The following is a 27,593-nucleotide window of genomic DNA, read 5'->3' on the forward strand; positions in this document are numbered from 1 at the left end:
GTAATTATAATTCCAGCCCCTCAATTAAAAACTACGATAAAGTAATATAAAACAAAATCAAAAAGTGTTCTGAGCTCTCTCTCCTTTATATTTCATGGGGTTTTTAAAATTCACGTCACTCTGCAGTGAGGAGGCGACACGCTGCCCATTTTTGGTAACATCAAGTTGGTAACAGAGGGCGACCATCTGACTGTGCGTGTGGCACCGTGGCCGCCGTCTCAGGGTAGCCATAGCATGACGGGAACGGGGCGCTTGTGCCGCTCACGAGTGGTAACAGAGTGGTCTAACTTCAGGGTGCTCATCGGCTCTCCGCTAGCTGGCCAGCCCAGGAACAGGACCGGGGACGTCTACAAGTGTCCCGTTGGCAGAGGGGAATCATCGCCTTGCATCAAGTTGCATCTACCAGGTAGGGAAGGTCGAAACGCTGCGGCCTGGTCCTACATTTTTTCCAGTACTCTCCCCGAAAACAAGTTTCAACCAACTCAAGAAAATGTTCACAGTAACCTATAAACACCCTTCAGTTCTTATCATTCACATTTATATAAGAGGACCTTTTGATTCCCGCTGCCCTTCATGTGCTCTAGAAATTCATTATAAAATATCCATAGATTCAGATCTTACTAGTTTTGTCGCTTTTAACGTCCCCTGCTGTTCAGCATCCTTTGCAAACCAGTGCTGACATGAAATAACTATTCCAAATATACCTGCCCATCACATTTCCCCACAAAAGTTAACATACTGTTTGTTCTTGAAAAGAAAGCAGCACAAGGAGAATTGTAATAAATATCCCTCATTTTGCTGTGTATAATGCGCACCCACGGTTTTGTGTGCATTAAACAGGGGATTATTATACCCCATTATTATGCCCATGGTATGTAATCATTATATTCATGTATAATGCACATCCTTATTTTTCACTCAAAAATTTGGGCAAAAAAGTGTGCATTATACACAGCAAAATATGGTAGGTCAAAGTTTTCAAAGAGAAGAGAACAACGTAAATTTATATTTAAATAAAGTATTGCATAGAATCATCACTGTAGTTAGAACATGACTAGCAAATTCCTACTTGGACTATTCAGGAATTTGAAACCTGTCCACATTCCAAACAACATTAAAGACCATGAAAATGACTCATAACCTGCAGATTTATTTCAAATATTGTATTTTTTAGTTCTCCTTTTAAAAAAAATCTCCTGTTTGTTTATTATGGACATTTTTTCCTTTACATTCACAAGCATCGTTATAATTGCTGCTTTAATATCTGTTCCTGATCATTCCAACATCCGCAGCATCTCAATATCACTTTTCGTTTACTCTCTTCCTCTTGAAGTGGGATCACACTTTTCTGTGTCTTCTGACGTGTAGTGATTTGGCATTGTGTCCTGGATTATACTTTTGAGTTGTAAGTATGAAGATCTAGATGTTCAATGGCTTTGAAAAGTCTTAACGCTTTGTTTTCGCAGTCAGTCTGCTTGGCTGACCTCCGTTTCCAAGCTTCCGTGGGAGGCTGGCCGTTTGAAGTTTACCCTGCACACATGCAGCGCCCGTCACCCCCGAATGTGGACAGGATGCACGTGCGCGCGCCAGAGTCTCTGCTTTCCAGGGAGCACCCCTCCCCCACCTCCCAGTTGCCATCATTGCCCCAATTTCTGTCCTCTCTTCTTTCAAGACTGAAAGAGTTCTCTTTGAGGTTTAGCCACTGACTGGAGCCTTCCCTTCGGGAGAACAAACAAAGAAACACAAAACCAGGAAACTCACCCACTGCTCATCTCTTCTCACAGGCGCAGGTTCCCCTCTGGTTCCTGCCTGTTCGCGGCTGCTTTCCGCTGCCTACGGATGATTGTTTTATACATCACGGCGGCTTTTCCTGGAGTTTGTGGATGTTATGTGTTCAACAGCTGTTCTGACAGGGGCTGCCCCGCCATTACTGGAAACTGAACAGAGTTTTATATTAGCTGGAGATTTTAGCCACGTCAGGACCAGCAGGAAAGCTCCTGCTGTAGTCAAAAAACCCCTCGTCCATGACACTATCCCAGACCATCGCAGATTAGAGCGCAGATGCGTTTATAGCAAGTCAGGCTAAACTCTGGGACAAAGACCAGCATTCAGATTTAGACGTTGGTATGACACTCAGGAATCTCTGCTTCCATTCCTCTTGCTCAGTCTATATATAGACAGTCTAAAGGTAGGAAAAACTTTTAGGCATGAGCAATGAGACAAATCTTTCTTGAAGCTGAATTTTGCCACTTTCAAATATGTCCACACTCTGCGAAGCAGGGATTAGGGACTTTTGCTGTTCCTGTCCAGCCTTTTTTTTTTTTTTATGTGAATAAGTAGAACTTCTTGCCAATTTTGTCAGCTGGCATGCTTTAGGACCCAACATTCCTATTTGGAATGTCAAAAAGTACCTTCCCCGTGTCTTCTTCTTTTTTTAATTCAAACTTCCTGATCGCTGCTCTAATGTTGCTCCAGTTTTCTTCATAACCCTCATGATATCTCCGTGAAGCTAAAATTAATGGTCAAAAAAATTGTATTTGAGTTTTCATTTCTGGCCTTCTGTCCATTTCCCTTCTTCCTGCCAGAAGTCATGTCTCACCACTGGTCACTTCTAACATGTTGATATAATATGTAAGAAAATTGTGTAAGTTCATATCATATCCACAATATCACAAGACTAAAAATTTTATTTAATTAGCAAAAATGTGTGAAAGCCAATCCCACAATCCAGTTGCTCTGATGGTTCTGCATTCTTTCACAGTTCAGCAAAACTATTTGGGACGAAGACCCAGACTAGGATCCTGGACGGCCGCCATGTTTCAGCCTTGGCTTGTCCATCGGATCCCTTAATCACACTCTGAAGACCGTTTATCTGAACGAGAAGAATGTGCTATGATATGAGCAAAGCAAACAGAATGTTTTAATGAGAAGATGATGTCACTTTGTTTTCCACCTTCATATACTTTTCCTCTATTTTCAGTTAATACATCAATTCCCAATGTCACAGAAGTAAAGGAGAACATGACGTTTGGGTCCACGTTGGTCACCAACCCCAGTGGAGGGTTTCTGGTAAGGAAGCAGAGAGTCATGATAGCTATAAATAAACCAGGAATGCTATCACTGTAAGTCTCTGTCAATCCTGTTCTTACACGTTTTAATCCTATGGTTCTTACCTTTTTTTAACCTTTAAAAGGCCTGTGGGCCCCTGTACGCCTACAGATGCGGACACCTGCACTACACGACGGGAATCTGCTCTGACGTCAGCCCCGCCTTTCAGGTCGTGAACTCCATCGCTCCCTGTGCAAGGTACGGCTTCATCCCATGCCCTTTCCTACTGCAAGCGTAAGCGCTGCTGAGACAGGGGCGCGCCCCGGAGCGCGCCGAAGAGCCCGAACTATTTTCTCAGCTACCAGCACTGCCAATTTAGGTAAATGTTTGCTTTGCCAATATATAACCAAACCTCACCTCTTCTGTTTGGAATTGGCGTTACGGTAAGCGACCTTTACAGAGTCCTGTCTAAACACCATAGCTAAAGCTGTCACATTGTCTTTGTTTAAAGGGCAAGTCTCGTGGTGGCTAGTGACCTCATTTAACATACACGTAGAATGAGAGTTGTTGTATAAAATCCATCCTGAGGGCGGCTCCGAAGCCAGCTCGTACGGTGTTCCCTAGGGTGGGGGAGAGATGCGGGTTACTGGGCAAGAACTGCAGGCCCCGCCGCTGCTGGGTGCGATGAGCGTGACCTTCACTCTTGACACTGCTTTCTCTGATGGTGACAGCAACGTGTCCCCTTGGTGCGGCGGCAGTAAATGCCTTAGAGTGGGCTTCCTTCAGCCCGGCGCCACAGCCTGGAGCTCTGAAAAGACAGCCCCCCCGCCCTCGCCAGTGTGTGTGGCGGGCTTGCTCTCCCCACCGCGTTCCAGGCCCCACTTCGGTGGGGATGTGCCACAGCGGCCCCGCCGGGGAAAGGAATAAATAACAAACGACTGCTTCCGTGCTCAACCCATTCTGCTGCGCTTTGGTACTTCTAACCCTCAGAACCACAATGAATATGACATTTCTGCAGAGAGACTGATAGAGGGGCTATTCTCTACCCCCCACCGCAGAGTGCAGCACCCAGCTGGACATCGTCATCGTGCTGGACGGCTCCAACAGCATCTACCCCTGGGCCAGCGTGACCGAGTTCCTGAACAACCTCCTGGACAGGATGGACATTGGCCCTCAGCAGACGCAGGTGCGTGGCTCCATGTTGGGACTCCTGTTCCCCAACAATCAAAATGCGTACGCTGTTAACAGAACAAATATCCTGAAGATAAATAAATCAATAAAGCTAAAATTCAGGGTGAATTTTATAGTATAAAACCCTGTTCTGATTCCTGATAAAAGGGACATTATGGTCAGACAAAATCATTTCTAAGCAGAAAATACTATGAAAGCTGCTGTTTTCATTGCTCTTGGAAAATGTCCCCTATGGCTCTCCATAAAATCATATTTGAATTCCTCTTTTATTGTATTTTTTAAAGTTTTATTTTCTTTTTTCCCCATTGCCATTTAGTCCCCTTATACCCCCGCCCCCCAGCAATCACGTCACTGTGTTGTCCGTGTGAATTCTTAATTATAAAATAAATATAGCCACTGGGTAATATCAGAGCAGGGTCTCAGGATTGTGGAAACTAATCTGACATCCCAAAGAACCCATTGCACTATAATCTCCTTTCTCGTATTCTACAGATAAAGTAGGAATTGGCCACAGGACATTGCTTGAAGTCTATTTTCCCTGGTATTTAATAATTTCTTTTCTTATGCAAACAGCAAATGCTCCATACTTTAGCTGCAGTAAGTCAAATAGTTTTTTTTTTTGTCTTTTTTTTTCACCCCATGGTGTCTGTCTCTAAACACAGTCCCTGTATGGCCACTAAATGAAGTGGAACTTCTCGTGTGCCTCTTCCACGTTAGACACTGAGTTTGGGTTTAACTAATCTAATTTTTATTAAATGTATAGGGTCCCGTGGCTTACTAGCGAAGACACAGGGCTACCAGGCAAATTCAATGTCAAAGTGAGGTCAGTGCCTTGGGCGTAGGAACTAGTGCTAGACTGAGAGTCAGCATTGCCATTGCCTGGTTTGGGGACCACAGGACGGCAGGGCGGGGCTCTCCTGCCCTCCGGCAGCTCCGCTGTTAGGGACACTCCTGAGGCACCGCAAAAGCGGTCTGGCCCCTACGACGTTCATCACACCCACATTCCAAAGGGGAAGTAAAAGCACTCATGTACATACACGTGTGCATATAAGTGCATATACATATACATACATGCATAAAATGCACATATATACGGGTGAATGTATCCCTATAAATATATATACAAACATGTCTATGAAACCCACATTTTTCCAAAAAAGCTAGCAAGGTTGCGAGTCAGGCTCCCCTTCCAAGGGCAGTGTCGCAGGGCTGTGCCCCAGGCTGCAAGGTCTCGCGGGAGGGCTGGGCGCAGCGGGAGTGTGCTGCCCTGCAGCGCGGGGAGACCTTGAAATCAGTGTGAAGCTGCTCGGAGAACAGGGACTTCCTTGTATCGCAGGGGGTACATTTTCCTGGACGCGGCTTCTCCTCTGCATCTGGTCGTCCGCAGGGAGGCCCCCGAGGTTTGGAGAGGCTCATAAGCTCTGCTTGCCCCAGGTGCCAGGTGACTGGCATCCTTTAAAAGGCCACTCCGGAACTGTGAACTGCGCCCGCGCCCGCCTCCCCCCCCCCCCCCCCCCCTCAGGGGCCCTTCGTTTTCCCTCCTGCGGACCTCTCTCCCTTCCTGTGCCCTCCCGTCCCCATCCTTTCCCTCCTGGGTCAGTAAGACTTTATGGAGCCACGCAATTAAGCCAGAAGAAATCTTAGGGGTCATGTAGCCAAGAACCTCAGTTTATGGGGGGGACACGAGAGACTAAGTGACTTGTTCAAGGCTCCTTGCTGCTGACCGCAGACCAGCACACATGGCTCGCTGACTGCAGCCAGTGCCCGCGCCCTTCTGAGAGCCCTGCCCCGGAGGAGGGCCGGGCGGGGCCCCGCTGACGGCCTGGAAGTGCGGGTCTCCAGCCCTTGCCTTCCTGCCATGACGGTCTGCCCTCAGCCGCAAGCCCCAGGTGCTCTGTCCCCTGCACGGACACCTCGGGGATCAGGCCGGGGCCTCGGCTCTGCCCGCTGCCGCCGCGTCCCGCGACGCGCCCTCCTCCCTCCCTCCTGCTTTGTCCACTCTGTCCCGCCTTCCTGGCCGATCGCCCCTTTCCAGAGCTCATAATAGTCTCAGGACGTTTTTAAACGTCCAATATGTTACTGGCAGCTGAACATATGATTTTGCTTTTAAACTCATTTATGTGTTTTACTATAAAAATTAATTTATGTTCAGCTCTTTATGGAAATGAGCACAGCTGCAACGTGTGAAGTTGCTACACGACTTCAGGGAGAAAATCGACAAGACATAACGTTCCAGTCCCCCCTTCGGTGGGGATGCGGCACGGCAGCCCCGCCAAGGAAAGCAGTAAATAACAAACGATTGCTTATGTGCTCAACCCATTCTGCTGCGCTTTTCGTACTTCTAACCCTCAGAACCATAATGAACGTGACATTTCTGCAGGGAGACTAATAGAGGGGCTATTCTCCCCGTACCACACCCCCCCCCCCACCAGGCATGCCGCCCGCCAGGGTGGGCTCCGTGGAGTCCTGTCTTCCTTAGAGGGAACAATGACTTTATTCAGAGGACGCGGGCATAGCCTGGGGTCTGGTGCCACCCGTGAATGGGAGCGACGCGGCCTTACTGTGACGTGAGGCACAGAGTCAGGTCTCCTGCCCTCAGTGCGAGAGGAAGATTCTGGAGTGCAGCTCTGTGCATGGCTATCTGTGGTATGTGCAGAGCACACCCAGGGAGCCTGCCCCTTGAAGAGCGAGGAGCTGCTACGTCACATTCTGCTTGTGTCCTTCATGTGGAGCTTGGCCCTCCTCATTGGTCGCTTCCTCAGGGTTTCCTGAGGGTTTAGCACGTCCAGGCGCTGGGCCGGGCTTGGACGGGTGGGGAGAAGCACAGGCCCCCTCTGGCTGCGGCTCACAGGCTCCTGCCACAGAATCCCCGAGGTGCTGGGACTGTCCCCATGCTTGAGGACAGGGGTCTCTGAGGGTGGCCAGCGGGGCCATCCAGCTAACTCTTAAACAGGCTACAGTTGGAGAAACACCGGCCTAAAGTATTGTTATTATATTGGTGTGTGTGTGTGTGTGTGTGTGTGTGTGTGTGTTTGCTGCCTCCTTCAGATTGCAGGCGCCTCAGCAGCAAAGATGTAACGTCACGTTCTGTCCTGCTGGTGGCCTGCCCAGGGCCTAGCCGGGACACAGCAGGTTCTCGGTGGCTACTTACATAATAAGTATGCAGGTCATAATGAACACTTTTTTTGTGTTTTTCTCTGACGAGTGGACATTTAATGAGACATTTCTACAGCTGGCATTTTTATATCTATAATTGGCATTTCCATGTTCTTTTAAATACGTACTTTAGGCTTTAGTATTTATTCTTCAGTGTTTTCTAATCTTTTTCTATTTTGGCTTAAGTTCTATTAATGACAAATCTCATAAATAATTCCCTAAACAAGAGACTGGAAAGACATATTTATTAGGCCTTTGCCTTTGCTAGACTGTATTTAATAGAGTGTTAAGTAAAACAATTGCATCTTTAAAGTTTGGTCTTCCTTCAGCGGATTCAGAAAAGAAATTCATTCATAGAAAATTTAGAAAGGTGCTTCCTCTCCAAAGAAGAATGTACTCAAAAGTATGCTTATCTTTCGTGTGGTCTTATGGTAACACTCTCCAAAAACAGACAATTTGTTTTAACCACTTTTTTTCTGACTAGTTGTTAATGTAATTTAGATAAGGGGTGTGTGTGTGTGTGTGTTGTTTTCAATTAAAGCACCAGTTCTGCCCTGGGACTGGCAGAGCGGCTTCTGGAGTTTCTCCTCCCTGTAACCCGCCACGCGCACCGCACCCCGCCCCGCCCCCCGCCGCACCCGGACGGGGCGGACAGGCCCTGGGAGTCGCGAGAGACTCCGAGGAGCTGCAGAGACAGGAAGTGCAGGGCTGGAACCAGGACCCTCGGCCTCCTCACTCGTGTGCGGGGTGTACAGGCCTGAGGGGTGGGGTTGATGGGGTTTGTGAGGCGGCTCTCTTAGTAGAAAGCGCCCAGGGGGAAAGGCACCCATGGGGGCGTGCAGCAAGCTGGGCAGGCGTGCCCTGGAGCTGGAACACACAGCGACCAGCATCTGGCTCCGGCTGAACCACCTCCAGGCGAGGCTGCCATGCCCAGCGGCTGGCAGGCAAGTCAAAATAGGGGTGACCGTGCTGGGACCAACCCACGGGTCATCGCGGGGCCACGTGAGGTCCTGTCCCTCGACCCTCCTGCAGGGTGAGGGGGAAGCAGAGGAGAGCTCGATGCCTCGGGGCTGCAGGGGTGAAATACAGTCACCCAGGCAAGGATGCAGGCGAAGGGGTCCCCCAGGAACACAGAGGGAAGCCGCACATGCCTGCCAGCACGGGTCCTTCATCAGAGAAGGCTGGGCGGGTAGGAAGGCCCGTGCCCGCTCCCGAGCTGCAGGTCAGAAACGGCCGCCGGCCGCCAGCAGGGAGAGCAGCCAGCGGCACCTCTGCATAGGGACAGTCTCCTCACCTCCTGTCAGGAAAGACTTGGTATAAATCAGCACTAATCGCTTGTCTTGTTAGCTTTGTTTGAGTTTAGGGGGCACCATATGAACTTGTTGCTAGTCAATCATTTTTGACCCATACCTACAGCAATTTCATGTGGTACAACTGACATTAAAAGTAACAGATGTTTTAAAACTAAGAATAAACAAAAGTCTTAAGACATTTATCTTTGCCATCCAGGGATTGCAGGACAACTTTACCCTAAATAAGTTTTGGAGGGACAATTGGCCAAAAAAAAAATTGCGTCCTGTTGACAATTGTCCCCCCTTACCCACCGAGGATATGTTACAAGACCCCCAGTAGGTGCCTGAAACCACAGATGGTACCTAACGGCATACATACGTCATGTTTCCTATACATGCCTATCTATGATAAAGTTTAATTTACAAATTAGGCACAATAAGAACTTGGCAACAACAATAATAAAATTGAACTATTATAACAACAGACTGTAATAAAAGTTAGGTGAATGTAGTCTCTCTCTCAAAACAACCCATTGTCCTGGACCCGCCTCTCACTCACAGGAAGCCCTTTATGGCTGCTCTTCGGCACGTCGGCGTCGCCGGCATTGCCACCCTTGCGCTTTCGCGTCACTATGATTAAGTAAAGTCAGGGTGGCTTGTACGCCAGAGCTGAGATGCAGAGACAATGGATCTGATGACCGAGACGGATGTTGAGTGACTAGTGGGTGGGGAGCATCTATGGCGGAGACACTCTGGACAGAGGGTGACTCACATCCTGGGTGGGAGGGAGTGGGGGGTGGGCATTTCATCACATCGCTCAGACAAGCGCCCTATTTAAACACCACGAATTGTTTATTTCTGGAATTTTTCTTTTAATAGTTTCAGACCACAGTTGATGACAGGTAGCTGAAACCACGGACAGCAAACCTGCGGATGAGGGGGCTGCTGTCCGTCTCACGAGTTCTCGTTTGTCACGCTGGTGACGGTTCCACACTCGGAGCAGCAGGGGCGGGGCAGCGGTGACGGCCTCTTCTCTGCCACCCGGCGTTTGCCATTGAGTCACTGCGGGTCTCAAAAGGCCATCTCAAAGACAGGAAAGGCTCTTGGAGGGAACCTGTCACCCCCACAAAGAAACAAAAGGAAGGAAAGGGAGGCAGGCAGGTGACTGAAAGAGCTGGCGTGACAGTTTCCACGGGACACGGAACGTCCACCGGGGGAATGCCGCCCCAGCGGCAGAACCACTCACTGCCAAGGCGGCCGTGCCCCTTTATCTGCAGTTCTGTTTTCTGTGGTTTCCGTGACGGTGGTCCACCGTGGTCTGAAAATACTGGATGGAAAATTCCAGAAATAAACAATTTGTCAATTCTGGAGTGCGGGCTGCTGCAAGCAGTGTTATAAAACCTGCACTGGCCCTGCTCCATCGCAGCTGGGACATGAAGCATCTCTTTGTCCAGCATCTCCCACCAAGATATTTTGAGAGAGACCACATTCCCATAACTTTTATTACAGCAGGTTGTTTTATTTCTATTTTATTAGTCATTATTGTTGTTAACCTCATGCTATGCATCATTTATAAACCGAACTTGATCACGGCTATGTATGTGTAGGGAAAAAGAAAGTATATATAGTGCTTGACACCCTCCACAGTACCCACTGGTTCAGACTCCCCTGGGGTTTTGGAGGGTGTCCCCGTGCACAAGGGTGTGCTGCTCTAGTTACTCAAAGTTTCTTCCCTGTTTCTGTGTGGTCCTATTACGACTTTTGCAAATGCAGTCAAGGAATTTTTGTAAGCCAATTTTTTACCCGAGACAGAGTAAAGGCTATAAAATTGCCTTAAAACAAAAATACCTATAAAAGCAAACCTGAAACGCTCTGAGCTTGCCGTAAAAGATAGCACGGTGTAAACATTATGGAGGTCTTATTGATCCTCAATACCTAAACATACATTGCTTTTAATAATAAATGAGAATGATATAAATATGCCAAATATGAGTGCATTACCCTAAATAAAACTAGTAAATTGTGAGGCTTGATATAAAAGTGAAATATACTAATGGAACAATGTCTAGATTGTTCCCATCAAGAGGGTAGCATAGCATTAAACCAGGCAAAACGAAAGAGAGAAATTAATTACATTTTAGGGATATTATTTATCGTTCTTCTCACTGCACACTTGACGGCCGCCCCCAGAAGCCTTCCCGGGGAGGCCGGACTCGTTGCTGCGCCGGCAGAAGGGCCTCCGGGCCGGCCAAGCGGCCAGGTCCTTGCCCATCAGGCTGCAGGTCCTGAAAGCGGCCGTCAGGGGGCGCACCGTGTCGCTCGCTGGCCTCCCGGCCTCCGTGCCTCCCACCCGCACAGGTCACTCACCTGAGCTACCTTCCCAGGGTGAGCTCAGCCCCCGGCATTTTCTAATAAAGGTCTAGTGTCCTTGTCTGATGACTAACGTCCGCTCTCTCCAGGGGACTGGAAGGTACTTGCCACCTGCTGCCAGGCGTTCCCCCGCCCCCGCCCCCGCCCCCTGCCTCCCGGGTGCCCACCTCTCTCCATCCCAGCCGCCTCCCCTCGTGGGCACCTTGTTCTGTGTGCAGGCGACTCCCTGCCTCCAGCGCCCTGTGCGCTGCGGGAGAGCCTCAGACTCCGTCCGCGTGTCACTTTCGGCCATTTGCTGTGATTATTGCACCACCCTCGCCAGGGAAAGCGCCTGCCCCTCCGTCCCCACAGTATTGGCGCGCCCGCCACGAATTGCCCTCATCAGACGGACGCCCCTTCCGGGGCGCGGGTCTGCCTCCCGGGGCGGGCTCTGCGGGTTCCACGGTGGCAGCTGGCGCCGTCATCCTCTCACTGCGGAGTCCAGTTCAGTTTTCTGCGTTGCTGGGCCCAGGGAAGGCAAGCCGCTTACCCTGGGAAAATCTAATTCCTGGAAGTTTCCGTTTCCCTTTGTTAAACATCGTTATTGTAATGACCACCATCCCTCACGCTGCGGCATGAGGTGGCTCAGCTCCAAGGCACTTGCTTGTGGGGATCCCCGGAGTCTCCCCTTGACATTGTGTTTCGGGCTTTTCTTCTCGGGTGCTCACTCCCCAGCCCCGCTCACCTATGGGCCTGGCTTCTCCCCTGGCACCCACGGCTGGCGCTTCTGAGCCTGGGCCAACGTTCTTGCAGCGTCTTCCTTCAAGCAGGAGGCCAGCTAACGACGCCTGTTCCCGGGACCTGTATCTGTCACCTATCGAGTTTATTCGCATTTTCCTGTCACCACTCGTGCCCTCGTCCGTGGTGACAGAGGTTAGGCCCGGCGTCAGCCAACAGCCTCAGAACGGCCCGTGCGGGCAGCAGCCTTGGATGGCAGCCTGTCTTATGCCACATGCCCTCCCTGACTTGATTCCCTTCGAAGCGCATCGTGAGGCAGGGTTGCTGCACCCTGACTTTGGTGAAAGGAAATACAAATTGGAGCTCTTGTTGGATTAAGCCATCGCGCATCTTAGGAAAACCCAGAAGGTGTCAGTGTATTACCCTGCCTTTACTTCCTCCCCTGAAGAAGCCACCGATTGGATAAAGGGAACTGTCGAAGGATCTTAGCTCTTGCTGGGCATTGAATTACAGGCGCTGGTGTGAGTCTGATTTAACAATACAAGGTAATAATCTATTTCTGAGTGGGTGAGCAACCCCACCCCTCCCTGGCTTTCTTAGTCAGCATATGCAATAGCTCTTTCTCTTTCTTACACTCCCTGTCATTCTGCTATGACTTTAAGTTTCATGACAGAAAAACCCGAAAGCCTTCCTTCCGGTGATTTCTCCCAGGGTCCTCCTTCCGAAGTCCCCCCCGTCACTGTCCTCCTGTCCCGTCTCTGCCCCCAGCAATGAAGCCATTTAGGTAAATAGTTCATTTTAATGCCGCAGAAACTTACGAAGCATTTCACTGATTGAGTAGTATGCTGGGTGTCATGGGCGGTATTAAAATACATTAAGACTTTGTTCTCGATCCCCAGAAAACTTCCCGCTTAGAAATGAGGTCAAGTCTTATCTTTGGAGAACTGCAATGCCTGACATTGAATGAAAAATATAATTAATTAATCTTTACAAGTAGGTAAGTCTTAAAAGTGTAAAGCGGTGTTTTCCAAACCAAGTTGTTTGAGGTATGGAATGTGTCCCTCCCCCCCAAAAAAAATTCCCTTAAATAAGAATAAAGTGTATCTTCCATTTCGCGATCCACAGTGCATGTGCCCATGTTGAAGACTCTGAGAACCCGTTCAGAAGATTTGCTTCTGTTCTGGAGCAGAGCCTTTGGGACATATTCCTGCTCTTCTGCATCATTTCCAAGTTGTGGAATTTTTTTCTTAATGTAAATAACAGAGAGAGAAAAGAGAAAGACAGACACAGAGAAGGGGGCGGGGCTCCCGCTGTGGAGACGTCTGTTTGGCTCCGTGTTTCCCGTTGTCTTCTGGAATCATTCGCCCACGGAACTCTTTTTCTAAGTCACACCTAGTAACGTACAAAAGGACACTTGTACACCCAGGGAAAGGGAGAGAGAGGATATTAGTTTGCGGTTTAGCTGAAGAGGGATTATAAATCTTATGTTTACCTGAAAGGTTCTACTAAGTGATACAGCCCTCTTGTTCGTAGAAAAGAATCCTTGACCTGCTTTGTGCTATAGCCTGAATCAGCTCTTAGGTTTCTTTGGCCTTAGACTGTAATTATATACCTGAATCTGTCCTACTCATCAAGAAGTTCAAATGCATCTCCCGGATAAATGCGTCTGTTTCATTTGTCTCTGAAAAGCAACTGTTCCGTCTCCTTGTGGCTGTCACCCCTTTATGAGTCTGTTGTTACTGTATTTTCATCCACTCTTTTACTGATGTCATAAACTACTCTCCTTCCAGTCTCCCTTAAAAAAGAAAACAAAAGCTCACCTCTAACCCAGTCACATCGCTGAGCTGCCTCCCTTGTTTCCACCCAGCAAACATGCCTGGGATCTTCCTACCTCCACTGCGCCTCCCAGCCCCCTGCTGAACCCGCCCTTGGGCCATGTGCTGCTTCAAGTGATGCTAGCCAAGTGTCTTTTTCTTGGTTTCTGTAATGATTAAAGTTCCTTATCATCCTGATATGTTGTCCAGGCTCAAGACTGCTTTGATGTCTCCTCATCAACTTACAACCCTCTGTCTGTTCTTTATCTGGGTATTGGGAAGCTGGGTCTTCCCGCCTCCACAGAGCTTTTGATGTGAGACAGCGAATATGTCCGTGGTTCCCTGTCCTGCGACCTCCTCCCGATGTGTATCCACCTCCCAGCTCACTGTGTGTCTTGTTACTGAATTCTCACACTTGCTGATTCTGTTGCACATGTGTACATACACATTGTGCTGATGTGAATCTATTTCATGTGCTGTAAATTACACACTAAGCTGGGACTGAAACCATTTGTACTGAATTGGGTTTCACCAATAGTCAGCAAAGCATTACGTGTGTTCACTTTGTCACGTGGCCGTTTTCCTGTGATAACGTTAACAAATGGGCCCTTCCCTGGGGAAGACACAGCGGGCCTTACTCTGTCTGGTTCCTGAAGTCGGTGTCGGCCAGGGGCCTACACTAATGTCATTTCCCTGCGAGGCGGGTTTCCACTGCCCACTCTCCTCATTTCCCACACGGCTTCGTGTCTCTCTTCTCCTGCTTATCATTCTTTCCCTCCTATCTCGGTTTCCTAGTTGCTTATGTGAAATGTTACGGTCATGTCGTAAGAATGCAGGAAGGCCAGCTGCGAGCGAAGCGTTACAGTGGAAAGAGATAAGAGCATACCGAACGCGATGACAAAGCCCACGCTCTTTGCCCCTGCTCTTCGCCCCTTTGGTACTTACAAGGCAGCTGGGGGGTGGAGCGTGCATGCAGAAGGGCTGAGAAGAACGCGCTACCCGCAGGGGCAGGACCGGCCAGTCGGCTTCGAGCCCATCCGGAGGAAGCTCGGTTTGGGCGACGCTGGCGACTAAGTGGGGAGCGCTCTGCAGAGGAAGTGAAAGGGGAATCTTACAGAGCAGGTGGAATTCCGCTTAGTTGGAGGGATGAGGAAGGGAATTTGGTGGGGAGAGAGTTCACGCTGGGAGCCTGAAGGTGAGCAAGGATAGAGAAGGGGGGGCCAGGCCGATACGTGATTGAGAGTCAGGCAAGAAACCTGAATTTTAACCAATGGGCCTGGTATTTCAAGGGACAGCTTGAAGTGTGACCTGTTTTCTATTTTAATTAGAATAAAAATCCTCTTTGAAAGTATATTTTGAAGTCATTGGTGCAGGCAATGGAGAGGTATTAGCGTTTTATGAACAAGGAAGTTACATGATAAAAGAATTCCAAGACAATTAGTCCGCCATTAACCAGCAGAAGGACTTGAGGAGAGTGGAAATGGAGGGAGAGAGCTCAGTGGTGGAGAGACCAGCCGTTGCGGTGGCCCAGGGCCAAGGCAACGGTGTCTGGCCTGGTTGGGGGTGGCCACTGGAAGCGAACCCTAAAAGAAGGAGCCAAGTGACGGCCACTTAATACGGAAGTGCTTCCGCAAGAAAGTAGGCAGGGATCTGGGGCAGCCAGACAGGGGAGCAGCGGAGGACAAGACGGGTGTGACTGCAGCTGAAGTCCAGGCGCAGCCTGATCTGGAAGAGGCGCCCGGCATTACCCAGGAATCAGGGCCAGGGACGAAGGAGGGGACAAACTTCCAGACAGTTCTGTCCCCTTGAACCTTTGGGGCAAAGCAGCTCTACCAGGCCAAGGGGCTCATCTGAGAACAGTCTTGGGGAGAGTTGTTAGAAGCAAAGTCTAAAGAAAGGGCGAGCGAATGGGCCACTGTTAGTCCTCTTACACCTTAATAGTTACGTAGAAGGAGCTTACAGAGGTGAGATAAACGTTAGGTAGGTAGACAGGCAGACAGATGAGATAAGATGTAAAGCGCTGGCCACTGACTTACCAAGGTGTTAAATGTGTTTTTGCTCTTCCTGGTATGAGGATAATTGGCCAGATAACCTAATAATTCAGGTTAGGTTCTATACGATATGGAAAGCGTGTCGTCAGTGGAAAACATACAGCGCAAAACAGCCTCGTTGAGTTGGCGCGACCTGGTCTCACGCGACCTCCTTCCCGTGTGTAAGTCAGACACTCTTTCCAGGGGAGGTAACAGCTTATGACCAGCATTTGATTGAGCTCAATATGTGAGAGCAAGTGCAGCCATTAGCAAAAACTAGTAGGACCGTTGGGCAGCGCCAGGGTGGAGGTGCATGGATCAAACTTTGAAGTGAGACCCGTCTCCAAGCGGTGGTGTTCTGGTCTAGGACATTGTGTCCCAGCAGCCTACCCAGCGGAGGAGATATTTAGACTTAGGCAGAGTTGGAAGTCAGCCAAGTGAGTTAATGTAGGGAAAACAAGGTCAAGAGTTAAACCTTTGTAAGTAAATGATTATGGTGATGGATCGCAGCAACGAGGCTAGGCACAAAAAATGCTAAGATCTGCAGATACATTGGAAGTCTTGATGTGGTCGAGGAATGAATGAGGTGCACAAGGGAAACAAGCTGAAGTTAACGGTCAGAGAGAACGCTTGAAATCGAGATTGAGGTGCAGCAGTTCCTCCAGGTGACAAGGTCGATGACACGACCTTGGGAGCGGATGACACAGGCGAGCTAGAGGGAACGATTACTCAAGCTCGGGGAGTCGAAGAAATGAGAGACTGGGGGGTTCAACAGATTCACCCAACCAGTGGAATGTCCAAGAGTAATGACAAGCGTGACAGTTTTCAAAGTTCTTTGGCCTCCTGCTTGCTCAAATAAAAACAAAGGGAAATAAAAACAAAGCCAGCTCTGCACAATGTCCTGAATGGGTGAGCGATTAACTTCCACAGCAGCATTTATTTAGCTTGGTGCACAAAATCAGGCATAATGATTACCTAAGTAATAAAATCATTTCACTTTAATTTACACGGAGCATTTATATATACAAAGACAACATCAAGCCTGCACGATTCCCCTTAAGAATAATAATTCATTGCTTCACATCCACCTCTAAGGGAGGGTGTGAAAACAAATAAGAGAAATGGGCATCTCTGGGATGGAGAGAGAACTATGGATCAAAGGAAATCGAATGTTGGGGACATGTGACCTTCTTTACCGTTTGACTCCCTGGCGGTTCTGCCTATACTGTTCAATCTGTGGGAAAAGGGAGAAGAAAGAAGGAGACAGTAAGGGAGGGAGGATGGAACAAGAAACGGGGGTGGGAGAGGGACTGATCTGAGAGAAGCGAAGCCACAGCTGAGCCACGCGCGGCACGCAGCAGGCGCGCCCTAGCCGCACAGCCCTGCACGCGGCCCGCCTTCTTAGCTCCGCACTGCCCGCGTTCCCTGGTTTCGGCTGGCTGACCGTCTTTCCGCTCTCTGGACACACCTCCCCTGTCCCCGTCTCGGCTTCTTCCCGCCCACTCCCCCTCCGTGGGCCCCCTCCTGCCTCTCAGCCACCATCCAGAGCCGGCCTCTGCCCTCCTAGCACCTAGCAAGGTCTCAGCTGAAACATCACTTCTGCAAGGCCTCCCCTGAGCCTCTGTTTTAAGTTAGGGCCCTCCTTGTTCTTGCTGGTAACAGCTTTTCCGTGGATTTGAAGGGTCACGTGTTTGATCTCTGTCTTCCTTTGGAAACCCGAAAATGAAGGCCGGGACTGGCAGGGCGCCCCGCCCCCCGCGGCCCACTCAGTCTACAGTAAAAACTGCTGCAGGGATAAGCCAGCTGTTGGAGGAGTTCAGCGGCAGCACTTTTGTTTTCGTTCCTCAGGCCATAACTGTCCACAAAGAACGGAATTACTGCTGTCAAACGAGCAGGATTTGTGTTCTCATAGATTTTTAACCTCATCTGAAAGATTCAAACGGATCACCTCTGATCTACATGTTCAAACTGATTGAAATTGGAACGGGGCATATTGCTGGATCGATGACTGACCATGGCTTGGTATTTCAGGTTGGGATTGTACAGTATGGAGAAAATGTCACCCACGAGTTCAACCTCAACACCTACTCATCAACAGAGGACGTTCTTGTTGCTGCCAATAAAATAGTCCAGAGAGGCGGCCGCCAGACGAAGACAGCCCTTGGGATAGACACAGCAAGGTACATGTTTAAAAAGTCAACCAAAGTCAAAGTCTGAGCAAAAACAACTGTCCACAGTCTACCCCTGTGCAGCGTTGACTGAGCATTTACCTTGGTTCCAGCCACCTTGTTTAAAGCTAGATTCAGCAAATTAGCTAATAGTTAAAGAATCAAGTTTTTCTATAATATAATTTCACCACTCCTCACATCTTTTCTTTTATTCCAAGGGTTTAATTGATGGAAAATTGATAAAAAAAAAATCATGGTATTCTACTGCATCATGTTCTTGGGGACTAAGACAGGCTATGAATGGCTACCTTTCCCCTTCATTCTTTGTTTTCAGCTTCTAGGATTTTTAATCTTAAAAAAAAGAATGGTTAGTCCACTTCTACTCAATATATATTTATGTTTCAGTATGTCTATAATTTTACCATGCCTGATTTGGGCTTACAGAAATTCTCAAACAAGAGCTTTCAAAAGGCCAAATTCAAAATTGCCTTATTGGAAATCATTCTCAGTGTGAAGACTGAAAGGAGTGGGAAGAATTTTATCTGTGATGCACCCTCTTCTTTCTTACTTCCTCCAAGTTCCCTCCGTCCCCTCCCCCCTCCCTCCCTTTTGCAGTCCCCTCCCTGCGGAGCTCGCAACCTGCCCTGTGGTTGGACGCCCTTCTGCAAGAGCCTATGAAACTGTCCTTTCCTTGCCGTGCCTTTTCTTTTTCGCATTTTTTTCTCCTTCATCTCTTGCCTCTTGCTGTGTATCACCTTCATCCCTATTAGAGCCAGTATGTTTCTGAACAAAAACTAAACACCACCCAAATCACTGCTAACCTAGTAAGTAGTTTCATGCGTTAAGGATGCTTCTGTCAAGTGGCTCAGTGCCTGGACGCTCCCCTGGTCCCCAAGAGCGAATCGCCTGTGCTGGCCCTTTGTCTGCCTGCCAAGATCAGAGTTTTAAGGAGATTACAATAAGCACTATGGATGCTCCAAAGAATGGGTTGGACATTCAGAAATTTTTAATTTCACATGCTCATAAATGTAAGAAAAGCACGTGTTTCTAGTTATACGGAGCCCAAGAGAACACCGCACGTAGATGGGGTGTTTTGCATTTACCAGCCTGTGGGATCGCCGACGTGCAGGCCCAGTGTTCACGTGTCTTGGTGTCGTGAACGCGCCTCCCATATTATTGACTAACTGTGACCACGCATGCCTCACAAATCAAAGTGCCCTTTGAAAGCGCGGAGCCTATAGGGAGCGGTGCATTTTCCAAAGGCAGCCGCTGAAGAATGAATATTCATCTTGGAGACTGATGGAAGAAGTATTCTGGCTGCATTTGCTCCTGCATAAATGCTACGCCAAATGCCGCATCCCTTACGGCTTTTGCCTGTGTGTCTCGCAAAGGGTCTAGCTGTGGGACTCAGAGTTCATTGACCTTGGTGTGTAAATAAAATTCCACGTGATATGACTACCTAGCCTTCTTTCAAGTTAGTTTCTTGTACATAAGCGTATTTTTTTTATTGCTGTTTATCGCTTTCAGGCAGGTCCAGTGGCAAACACTGTTTTTATTTGTTTAGAATCCTTTACTTCCATTTTCAGTGTCTCCCAGTTCAAAATATTTTTGTGTCCCCTTATCGGCACCCCAAATGTTCTTTCTTTTCAATACGCTCACATGTTTAATCATAAGAACTTGATTCTCTTATCCGTAAGAAAGGGATCCTCTGGGGACTTTTTGCATGTTTAAAAGCCTGCAGGGAGGTCCATGTTTAATGTAAAGAAAGAACACTGGATGGCGGTATTTGGGGTCAAAGGCAATTTGCTAAGGACATTTGAGACAGAAAGGGCGGGCCCGGGAGTCAGCCCGTGGCTACTGCCCCCTACGGAGAGCCAGCGCTGGTCTGCGAGCCGCTGGGTCCTCCCCAAGGAAGGCCTTTGACCGTCTCCCTCGGCTGGTGTCTGTTCAGCGTGGCCTTGACCTTCCAATGGTGATCCTCTTAGGGATTTGAACTGTAAAAAGGACTGAGTTTCATGACCTTCATATGGAACTTCATTTAAATACGAGCCTTTCACATGTTTCCTCCTTTGCATCTGCATAGAAAGAAGTCAGAAGCCTGCGTGGATAGTGTAGGAGGCCGAGATATGCCATTTCCCCATGATCTATATTTTCCTCATATTTTTTTTTTCTTGTGAAAACTTCAGGAAAAAATTAAAATGTATAAAAGGTGCAGCAAAGTGCTATGTATGCATCAAAGAGAATCGAGGCAGGAGTTACTCCCTGGTCTGACTTGCTTTAAGCCCCTTGAAGGGGAAGATGGCCACAGGCGAGCCCCTCCGCCCTCCTCGCCAGGGCCCCTCTCCCAGCTCGGGAAACGCCCGCCCAGGTCTGCCGCGGGTCTGCGGGAAGGCTACGCACACGCGCAGGCCGTCCCGAAGGCTCGTTCAGGAGAGGAGCTCACTGGGCTTAGCCCACACGGCGGCGGTTTTTTCTCAAGACCAGAGGAAAATGTTTAAATGGACCATTCAGTACAGCGGTGGCTGCATTTTATACCAAAAAATGAAAAATATTATACAAAGATCCTTTTATTATTTCAATGCTAAGTAAAATGCCCTCTTTTCTTCAAGACCACAGAGAGGGAAATGAGTTGAATAAAAGAAAAGTAACCGAGAGAGGGAAAGTGTGTGAGTATGTGAATGTGTGTAGAAGACATGAAGCAAACAGAAATGGTCAATTAGAGCATTTTCCTTTCTCTCCTGCCACCTTGTCCCACCCCGCCCCCAGCCTGTGGCCTGAAACCCAGTTCAGGCCAAACCCTTCACTGCCCCTCCAGCCGCCCTTGGCCCGTACCCGTCTCCTGCCCCGAGTCAGACACCGCCGCCTGCGGTCTTCATTCCTACCTCTGCCTCCGCCCTCCCCGGCCCAAGAGCCCTGCCCGCAGGCGCAGCCGCACACTCGTCCTTTATCTCCCCGCTCCTCGCCCTGCTCCGTGCGTCTCCAAGCTCTTCTCCGCCTGTCAGAGTAGGGGTGTGTGTATGTTTGGGGGGTTGGGGGGAGGTCCTAAAGCAGAAGCCGTGGCCCAAAGCGGAAGAAAGAGACCTGCAGTGGAAAGGCAGGCGCGCAGAGAGTGTAGGCCCGGCCGGGAGGGCGGGTAAGATCCCGCGTCGCACCCTCCCTCCGAAGTGCCCAAGGAGGGACGCCCGGCTGCCTCTTGCACCTGGGATGGATGGCGACTGGCACACGGGGGAGCTCCCCGTCACCTGCAGTAAACCTAACACTGGGGCAAACGGTGGGCATCGTCCCTGGCCTGGACTGGAGGCGTCAGCGTCGACCTTGGAGGGAAAGCCCAGGGCTCCCTGGGTTGTGTTCCCATCCTGCTTCTCGCCGGCCTCGGCCTCACCGTGGGGTGCTGCTTTATTTGCTCCTCTTTTGTCTGTTTCAGGAAAGAGGCTTTCACCGAAGCCCGGGGCGCCCGAAGAGGGGTTAAAAAGGTCATGGTCATTGTGACAGATGGAGAGTCTCATGACAACCACCGACTGGGTCAGGTCATCCAAGACTGCGAGGACGACAATATTCAGCGGTTTTCCATAGCTGTGAGTACGCGGCCACCGAGGGCTCTCAGACGAGGGTGTGGCGCCCACGCTGGGTGCACATCAGGGACGGTGAATGAAGGCCGCACAGACGAGGTTGGCAGGAGACGCGTGTCCCCCTGGAGGTGGACTCTGTGCAGGCAGGATCGGGCCTTGTCCCCCTGGGTCCTCAGCGGCCAGCACAGCCCCAGGCCAGAGGCTCGACCCCCGGTCACTGAAGTGAAGGAAGGGAGAGCATGAGGAAAGACGAAGGGGAAGGAGGAGAAAAACACGAGAAGATAAAACGGGGGTGGGAGGAAGAAAGAGACAGAAATAGGGAGGGGGAAAGAGAAGAGAGGAGGAGAGAGGGTGGGGAGGGGAAAAGACGGAGGGCGAGAGGGAGAAAAGGAGGGAAGGAGGGAGGGAGGGAACTGAAGACATGTAGGTAATACGTAAACATCGCCTGCTGATTAATAACTCTTCCTATAATGTGGGAGGGTGGAAAATCAGGACATGCCCCTTAAAATAATCTCCTAAAAGTCAGCGATGATATTTCCACACCCACAACTCTTTGAGCAGCAGGAAAGAAGCATCGGGTCACCCAGGCTTCTGTCCGCCCTGGGCAGTCTGCCCTGCGGCGCAGGAGAGCTTTCTCCTACGGGAGGGCTCTCTTAGGGGCTCCATGGTGCGAGTGCCCTTCTGCACACGCCACCCCTGAGCACGACTTCGGGAACGGGGAGGAACCGGGAGACGCTCACGGTTGTCTGTGCCCCGCGTGCAGGACCCAGGCCCCCCACCCACGCCCCCAGCTGCGCGGCCACAGTGAGGTAGAGAGCGGCTGCAAGCGTGTGTTTTCCCTAGAGCTACATTTAAGCTGGACAAGAAGGGCAAAGGACCAGAGAAGGCATTGCCTTTGGTTCCCAGGGACCCCCTGGCCTGCTGCTGCTGAGGATGCAGAGAATACGACAGAAAGGCCCGCGTGCCTCTGTGAGCGCACCTGCTCCGATTCAGGGCAGTCCACTCCTGACAGGTCACATTTGTCTCTCAAGATGCAAATCCAGGGAAAAGCTGTCTGAATACGTCATACCGCTGATTGATGACTTTTTTCCTCATTCGACTCTTCATAGTCCCATGAAATTGGTTGACTTAATTTCCTAGTGTCACCCCATGGTGAGGGACATCCAGAAAACGAGACCTTTCAAACGTGGAAAATAATTTGAATGATCGCTTCCCTGACACTCTAACTTAGAATGGCTTTTTCATGTCTGCGTCCTGCACACCATTCCCCGCCCCTCGTGGCACCCAAGGGCAGCTTGCATTTTCCCCTTTTGTGAACAAGGAAGGCAGGGGGGGCAGGCCCCAGGGCCACAGCCCACAAGGCCAAGCCCCCCGACTGGCCGGACCTGCCTCACTCGTCCTGGGTCCCCGTGCCTCCGCCTCCCCCCAGGCCCCGCCTGGCTGCCTGCTTCTCGTTGCCACTGCCCAGATCTCTGGGTGGCCTTGGGCGGTGCTCACCTGTCTCCACTCCTCCCAAAGCCCCCAGTCTCCCCACCTCGGCGCATTTGGCGCCAGATCTAAAGCGATTCCAGCACAGGAGCACAGAGCAGGCACCAGCATGTGCCATCGCCGTAAACGACCAAGGGAAACCCCGCTCTAGGCCTGAGGAGTCAGGAGGGACTTCCCAGCGCCCTGGAATTGCTAACGGGACAAAACAGGGGAAATCAGGGAGTAAGAACCCATTCATACAGAGCTGCCCCCAGGACACACAGGCCGGCCCCCTTCCCCAGCGCCCCCCCGCCCCCACCCCCGCCCCGGCCTGAGTGAGAGGACTCGTTTTCCAGACGTGATAAGGAGGAGGCTGGGGGTGGGGAAGGGCAGAGGGCTCTAAGTTTTAGAGTCAGAAAGACCTTTGTTCTCATTCTGCCTTTGCCGAGCTCTGGCTCCAGGACAGTGGACACGTTACTCAAGGCTCTGAGCTTTGGCTTCTTTATCTGCAGAAGAGGGTCACATTGTCTCTCTTCTCCTCTGTCCCAGATAAAGAATCGGAGAGATAATGACTATAAAAGCACCGGAACACAGGCCAGGCAGCCAGCCTTTCTTTCTTAAGATCTTCATCTCAAGGAGTGTGCAAGCATGAAATAATGAAATCATAGCGTTGTAGAGCTAGCAGGAGTCTCAGAGACAGATTACGTGACCTCCTTGCGCAGACACCTTCAGAGATTCCCCCACAGACCGCGAAGCCGACTCGCAGTGGGAGAACCTCGAGGGCTGCATCCGGCCTTCCTTCCGGACCCTTCGCTGGGCTCTGACCACAGCAGTTACTTTTTCATTTGGGGTACAAGATGGAACAAAATCAATCGTTATTTCTCTTTACCCTTCTTTTACTTCTGTCAATTATCTTTTGACAATTATTGTTCATGGTTACCTCCTTGGTTATTGTAACTATTTCAACGTCTTCCACGGTGGAGAATAACTCCATGAGGCCTGGCCTTCCCTCAGAGATACTGCCCTCAGGTAGAGTCTATGGCTGGCTCCTCAGCAGGCAAAGCCTGGGGGTGCCCCCCATCCCCGACAGCTGGGTACCAAAGCTGCTGTCATTTGCGCAGCTTCCCCCGGAGGGTACAGTCTAGCACCCCAGGTGTCGTAGAGTCAGACCATGAACTGAAGGAGCTGTCGGCGGCATTAACAGACTAGGAAAACTTCCCTGGAAAGAGGGTAGCTATCAGCAGATGACTTCTTAATTTTAAGTGTGTCTTCTATCACTTTTACATGGTATCTGGCTACATGTTTAGTATTTCTTGCCCTTGCATCTCTATGCTTCCCTTTGTCTGGACCCCAGCTCATAATTCCTACTTGGCGCCCCCTCTGGTCACCAAGAGGTCTTATAATTGCATTAATCTTCCTGGAGAACCTGAAATCATGAGTTCCTTTCCCGTTTTAATCAATGCATTATATATTATCAGGCTGCTCTTCAAAATAGTATAAATAAGAATGTGTAAGAAAATTTCATGTTAGCAATAATTACTTGTTATTTCCCCAACTCATATTTCTTTTCCCCCGGGTGAACCATGTATACGTTTAGTCCCTGCCAAGCTAGGAAATGAGGCCGTGGCTTTACTTCCCGTCTCGCGCGTCCCCAGGGAAGACTCTGGCATGTCCCTCCGGGCCCACGCAGGCCGCCCCGATCCAGTCGGCCAGGGGGCCGGCCCGTTAGCAGCGGGAATGTTCCTCCTGCTCCGCCTAGTTTTACCCACCATTTGATCTTGACCACCACAGAGATGTGTTTGGGGGGCAGGGAGTGAGCACCCGAAAAGGACTGACCACTAAAACAATAAGCCGTCTGTGAGAAAACCACAAGCATCTCCCATTAAGCTCCCAGATGGCGCGTGGGTCCCGAGCGGCTTTGAGCACAGAGGTCCGTGGGCGCTGCTTTGTCGCTGGAGGGTATCAGATGCCACTAGCAAGAGCCTGCCTTCTGCTCCGATTCTAACCTTAAATGACAACGGCCGGGACCCGGCCAGCTGTGAAACCCAGTCGCCTACAGCGTTCAAGGGAAAATTAGCGAAGCTGGAAAGCGTCTTAGAATTCCATTCACTCGCACGCAAAAGGCCCCGCACTACCTGGACGTGAACTGTGCCCCTTACGTTTGATGAATCTGCCTCAAGGCCCCCGCTCTGAATCTGGGCTTCAAGCAGCCATTAGCAGAGCGCCCGGCGCCCGGCCTTCGCGGGTTCGCCTTCGGTGGAGCCGGAGTCATTTATGTGTTACTGTGTCTCTCTTCTCCTCCGTGGAAGGCGATGTTTCTACAAGCTATGAGGCCCTTGGGTGCAGGACCAAAATACATGTCTCCTTCTTTTTATTTTTATCCTGTGTTGAGGAATCATTCAAACTGGATGCAAGTCACAGTAATGCATGGGAATTCTTTTCTCTTACCTTTTCTTCAAAACATGTGCTCCTGTATTGCATTTTTAAGTTCCATACTTATCCTTTAAGTGTATCATTGGGGCATTTGCCCCCCTGAACGTGGTCCATGTGGTTTCCATGTGGTGTAGGGGGGATTAAGGGGAAGAAGGAACTTCGGGTTGATGGAAATACTCTGCTCCCGATGGGATGGGGACACACGGGATAGGTTTGTCAAGACTCAGAACCCTGTATCTAAAAAGGGTGAATTTTACCATATATAAATTATATCTTGATAAACCTTACTTTAGAAAATAAACTAAATGTTTGAGAAAACCCTCTAGGATATCTACATAATTGTAGTTAACTATAAAAGAAAATTCCTGCCTCCCTTCTCTATGAAAAAGGATGTCCCCGTCTTGGGCATTTAGTTTCAAACAGGAAGTCTCGATTGCTTATTTTCTAGATTGCCAAGTTAGATTACTTCTGTGTCTAATATCTGTTTAAAATATGCATGTATTACACTGCCCCTTGATAAGATTTTCAGGAAGAGCTGCCAGTTCAAGGTCAAGCAACTCACTTGCTAATTGCTTTCCCAGCAAGTGGTGATGTCACTAACTAGCATAATGTGAGGGACATTCTGAAACTCTAGCATTACTTGTGCACAGTCAGATTTTAAAGATGCAGCTGTTAATAAACAGGTACACAGGAACGCAAATGAGGAAACTTTCACAAACGCACAAGATCGCCCTTACATTCTCCTACACTAACTATAGTGTGTAACAGTTAATCCTAAAGAATCCATGTATTCTGGTCATTATTCTGCCAAGAATGGTGGAAGTACATAACGATTGCATTATGCTAAGATACTAAACCACCTCTTGTTTACTGACAAGATGCTTGAGATCCTTACTTAATGCATAGAATTTAAAATGTATTCTTGCCATTTCTGTTGCATCTCAGATCCTTGGCAGCTATAGCCGAGGAAATTTAAGCACTGAAGCATTTGTGGAGGAAATAAAATCTATTGCAAGTGAGCCCACTGAAAAGCACTTCTTCAACGTCTCCGATGAACTGGCTCTCGTCACCATTGTGGAAGCTCTGGGAGAAAGGATATTTGCCCTGGAAGGTATGACTGTTTCTCCTCACTGCATCTTCCATCTATAATTCAAACTCGTTGTAACGGGTCTGTGTTATTGATTCCTACCACATGGTTAACGTATATTCACTGTATCCAGTAGCCAGCATGGAACAATGTCCTTTTCTATGAATCTGTCGTTGAGATAGATGGCAATTTCACACAGAGCAGTGTCTGCTGGGAGCTGTGTTTGTAAGGGCAGGCAGTGCTGATGTGAGAGCCAGTGGGCACGCCGGTCAGGGGACAGGTGTAAGAATGGAACTGTGCCCATGTGGTTAGGAAATGGAAACGCTAGTTCAAGTTTTGTTATTGTCCTTGTTTCATGTAGGGCATCTATGGGACTGCTCTTAGGCAGTAACTTCTTAGTTCACTTCTTTTCTCTTACTTTGCTCCTTACCCATGTTCAAGGTCTTCCAGGAACCCTGCCTCAAGTCTCAGGGCAGTGAAATGCCGGTTCACTGTGTTTGTCTAAGTCATGTTGCTTCTCTGCAGACTTTGTCTTTGATGTGTCACCGGTGACTGGCTGTCCAGGATAACGAGTCAGAACCTTGTGGAACTAGATCTTTCCTGATAAAAGAGATGCCTTCACTATTGTCGTGTCAGGCAAACTGGAAAAGCCTCTTTTTCCCTTCGCATTCTCTGATAACCTGGAGACTGGGCGAACAAGCCTTTTTGCTCACCCAGGATGAGAAACCACCCGCGTGGGCTGCTCTTAGGCTCCGTCCTAATCCAGCTGTGCCCGTCCTTGTGAGGACACACGGAAGGACTGTTATTTCTGTATCTTAAGTGTGGACATTTGAAAGCACGTTCCCGTCTCCCTGCTATGGGCTGATAATGGGAAACACGACGATGAAACGCAAGGGGGTGTAACCGGGACACGTGGACGCGTCTGAGCGCCAGGCGATCAGGGGAAGGCAGAGAGTGTGAAAACGCACAGAAAGGAAAGAGAATGATTTAGAGCGATGGCTCGCTGACATTTTTGACACTGACCCACGATGGAACAGTTTGCTTCGTGACCCAGCGCACACACATCGACACGTGTAAAACAAAATCTCACAAAATAACCCTTATTCTATGCCGTGCCCTCTGACATTTTCCCATTCCTTCCATTCTAGTCTCTGCTCTTTCAATTAAAAAAAAAAAAATGCTGGTTGAGACTCACCCTCAAGTATTGTGAACTTAAATGTTCCCAATAAAGTTAGCGTGCCCCTCAGTCAT

General features: G+C 49.5%; 1 protein-coding gene across 1 annotated transcript in view; it reads left to right on the forward strand.

Moving 5' to 3' along the window:
* The window catches only part of ITGA1 (integrin subunit alpha 1), a 139,317-nt gene that overhangs the window by 66,158 nt on the left and 45,566 nt on the right, over window positions 1–27,593 (forward strand). The window contains exons 3-10 of the mRNA XM_054575364.1: window positions 294–406; window positions 2,981–3,069; window positions 3,194–3,306; window positions 3,924–3,934; window positions 4,107–4,234; window positions 17,650–17,798; window positions 21,211–21,361; window positions 26,201–26,366. Coding sequence (XP_054431339.1) covers window positions 294–406; window positions 2,981–3,069; window positions 3,194–3,306; window positions 3,924–3,934; window positions 4,107–4,234; window positions 17,650–17,798; window positions 21,211–21,361; window positions 26,201–26,366 — 920 coding nt within the window. The remainder of the gene's footprint in view (window positions 1–293; window positions 407–2,980; window positions 3,070–3,193; window positions 3,307–3,923; window positions 3,935–4,106; window positions 4,235–17,649; window positions 17,799–21,210; window positions 21,362–26,200; window positions 26,367–27,593) is intronic.

Source organism: Pteronotus mesoamericanus, unplaced genomic scaffold (genome assembly GCF_021234165.1).
Source record: "Pteronotus mesoamericanus isolate MK-2021 breed Mesoamerican mustached bat unplaced genomic scaffold, CSHL_Meso_final contig_29, whole genome shotgun sequence".
NCBI lineage: Eukaryota > Metazoa > Chordata > Mammalia > Chiroptera > Mormoopidae > Pteronotus > Pteronotus mesoamericanus.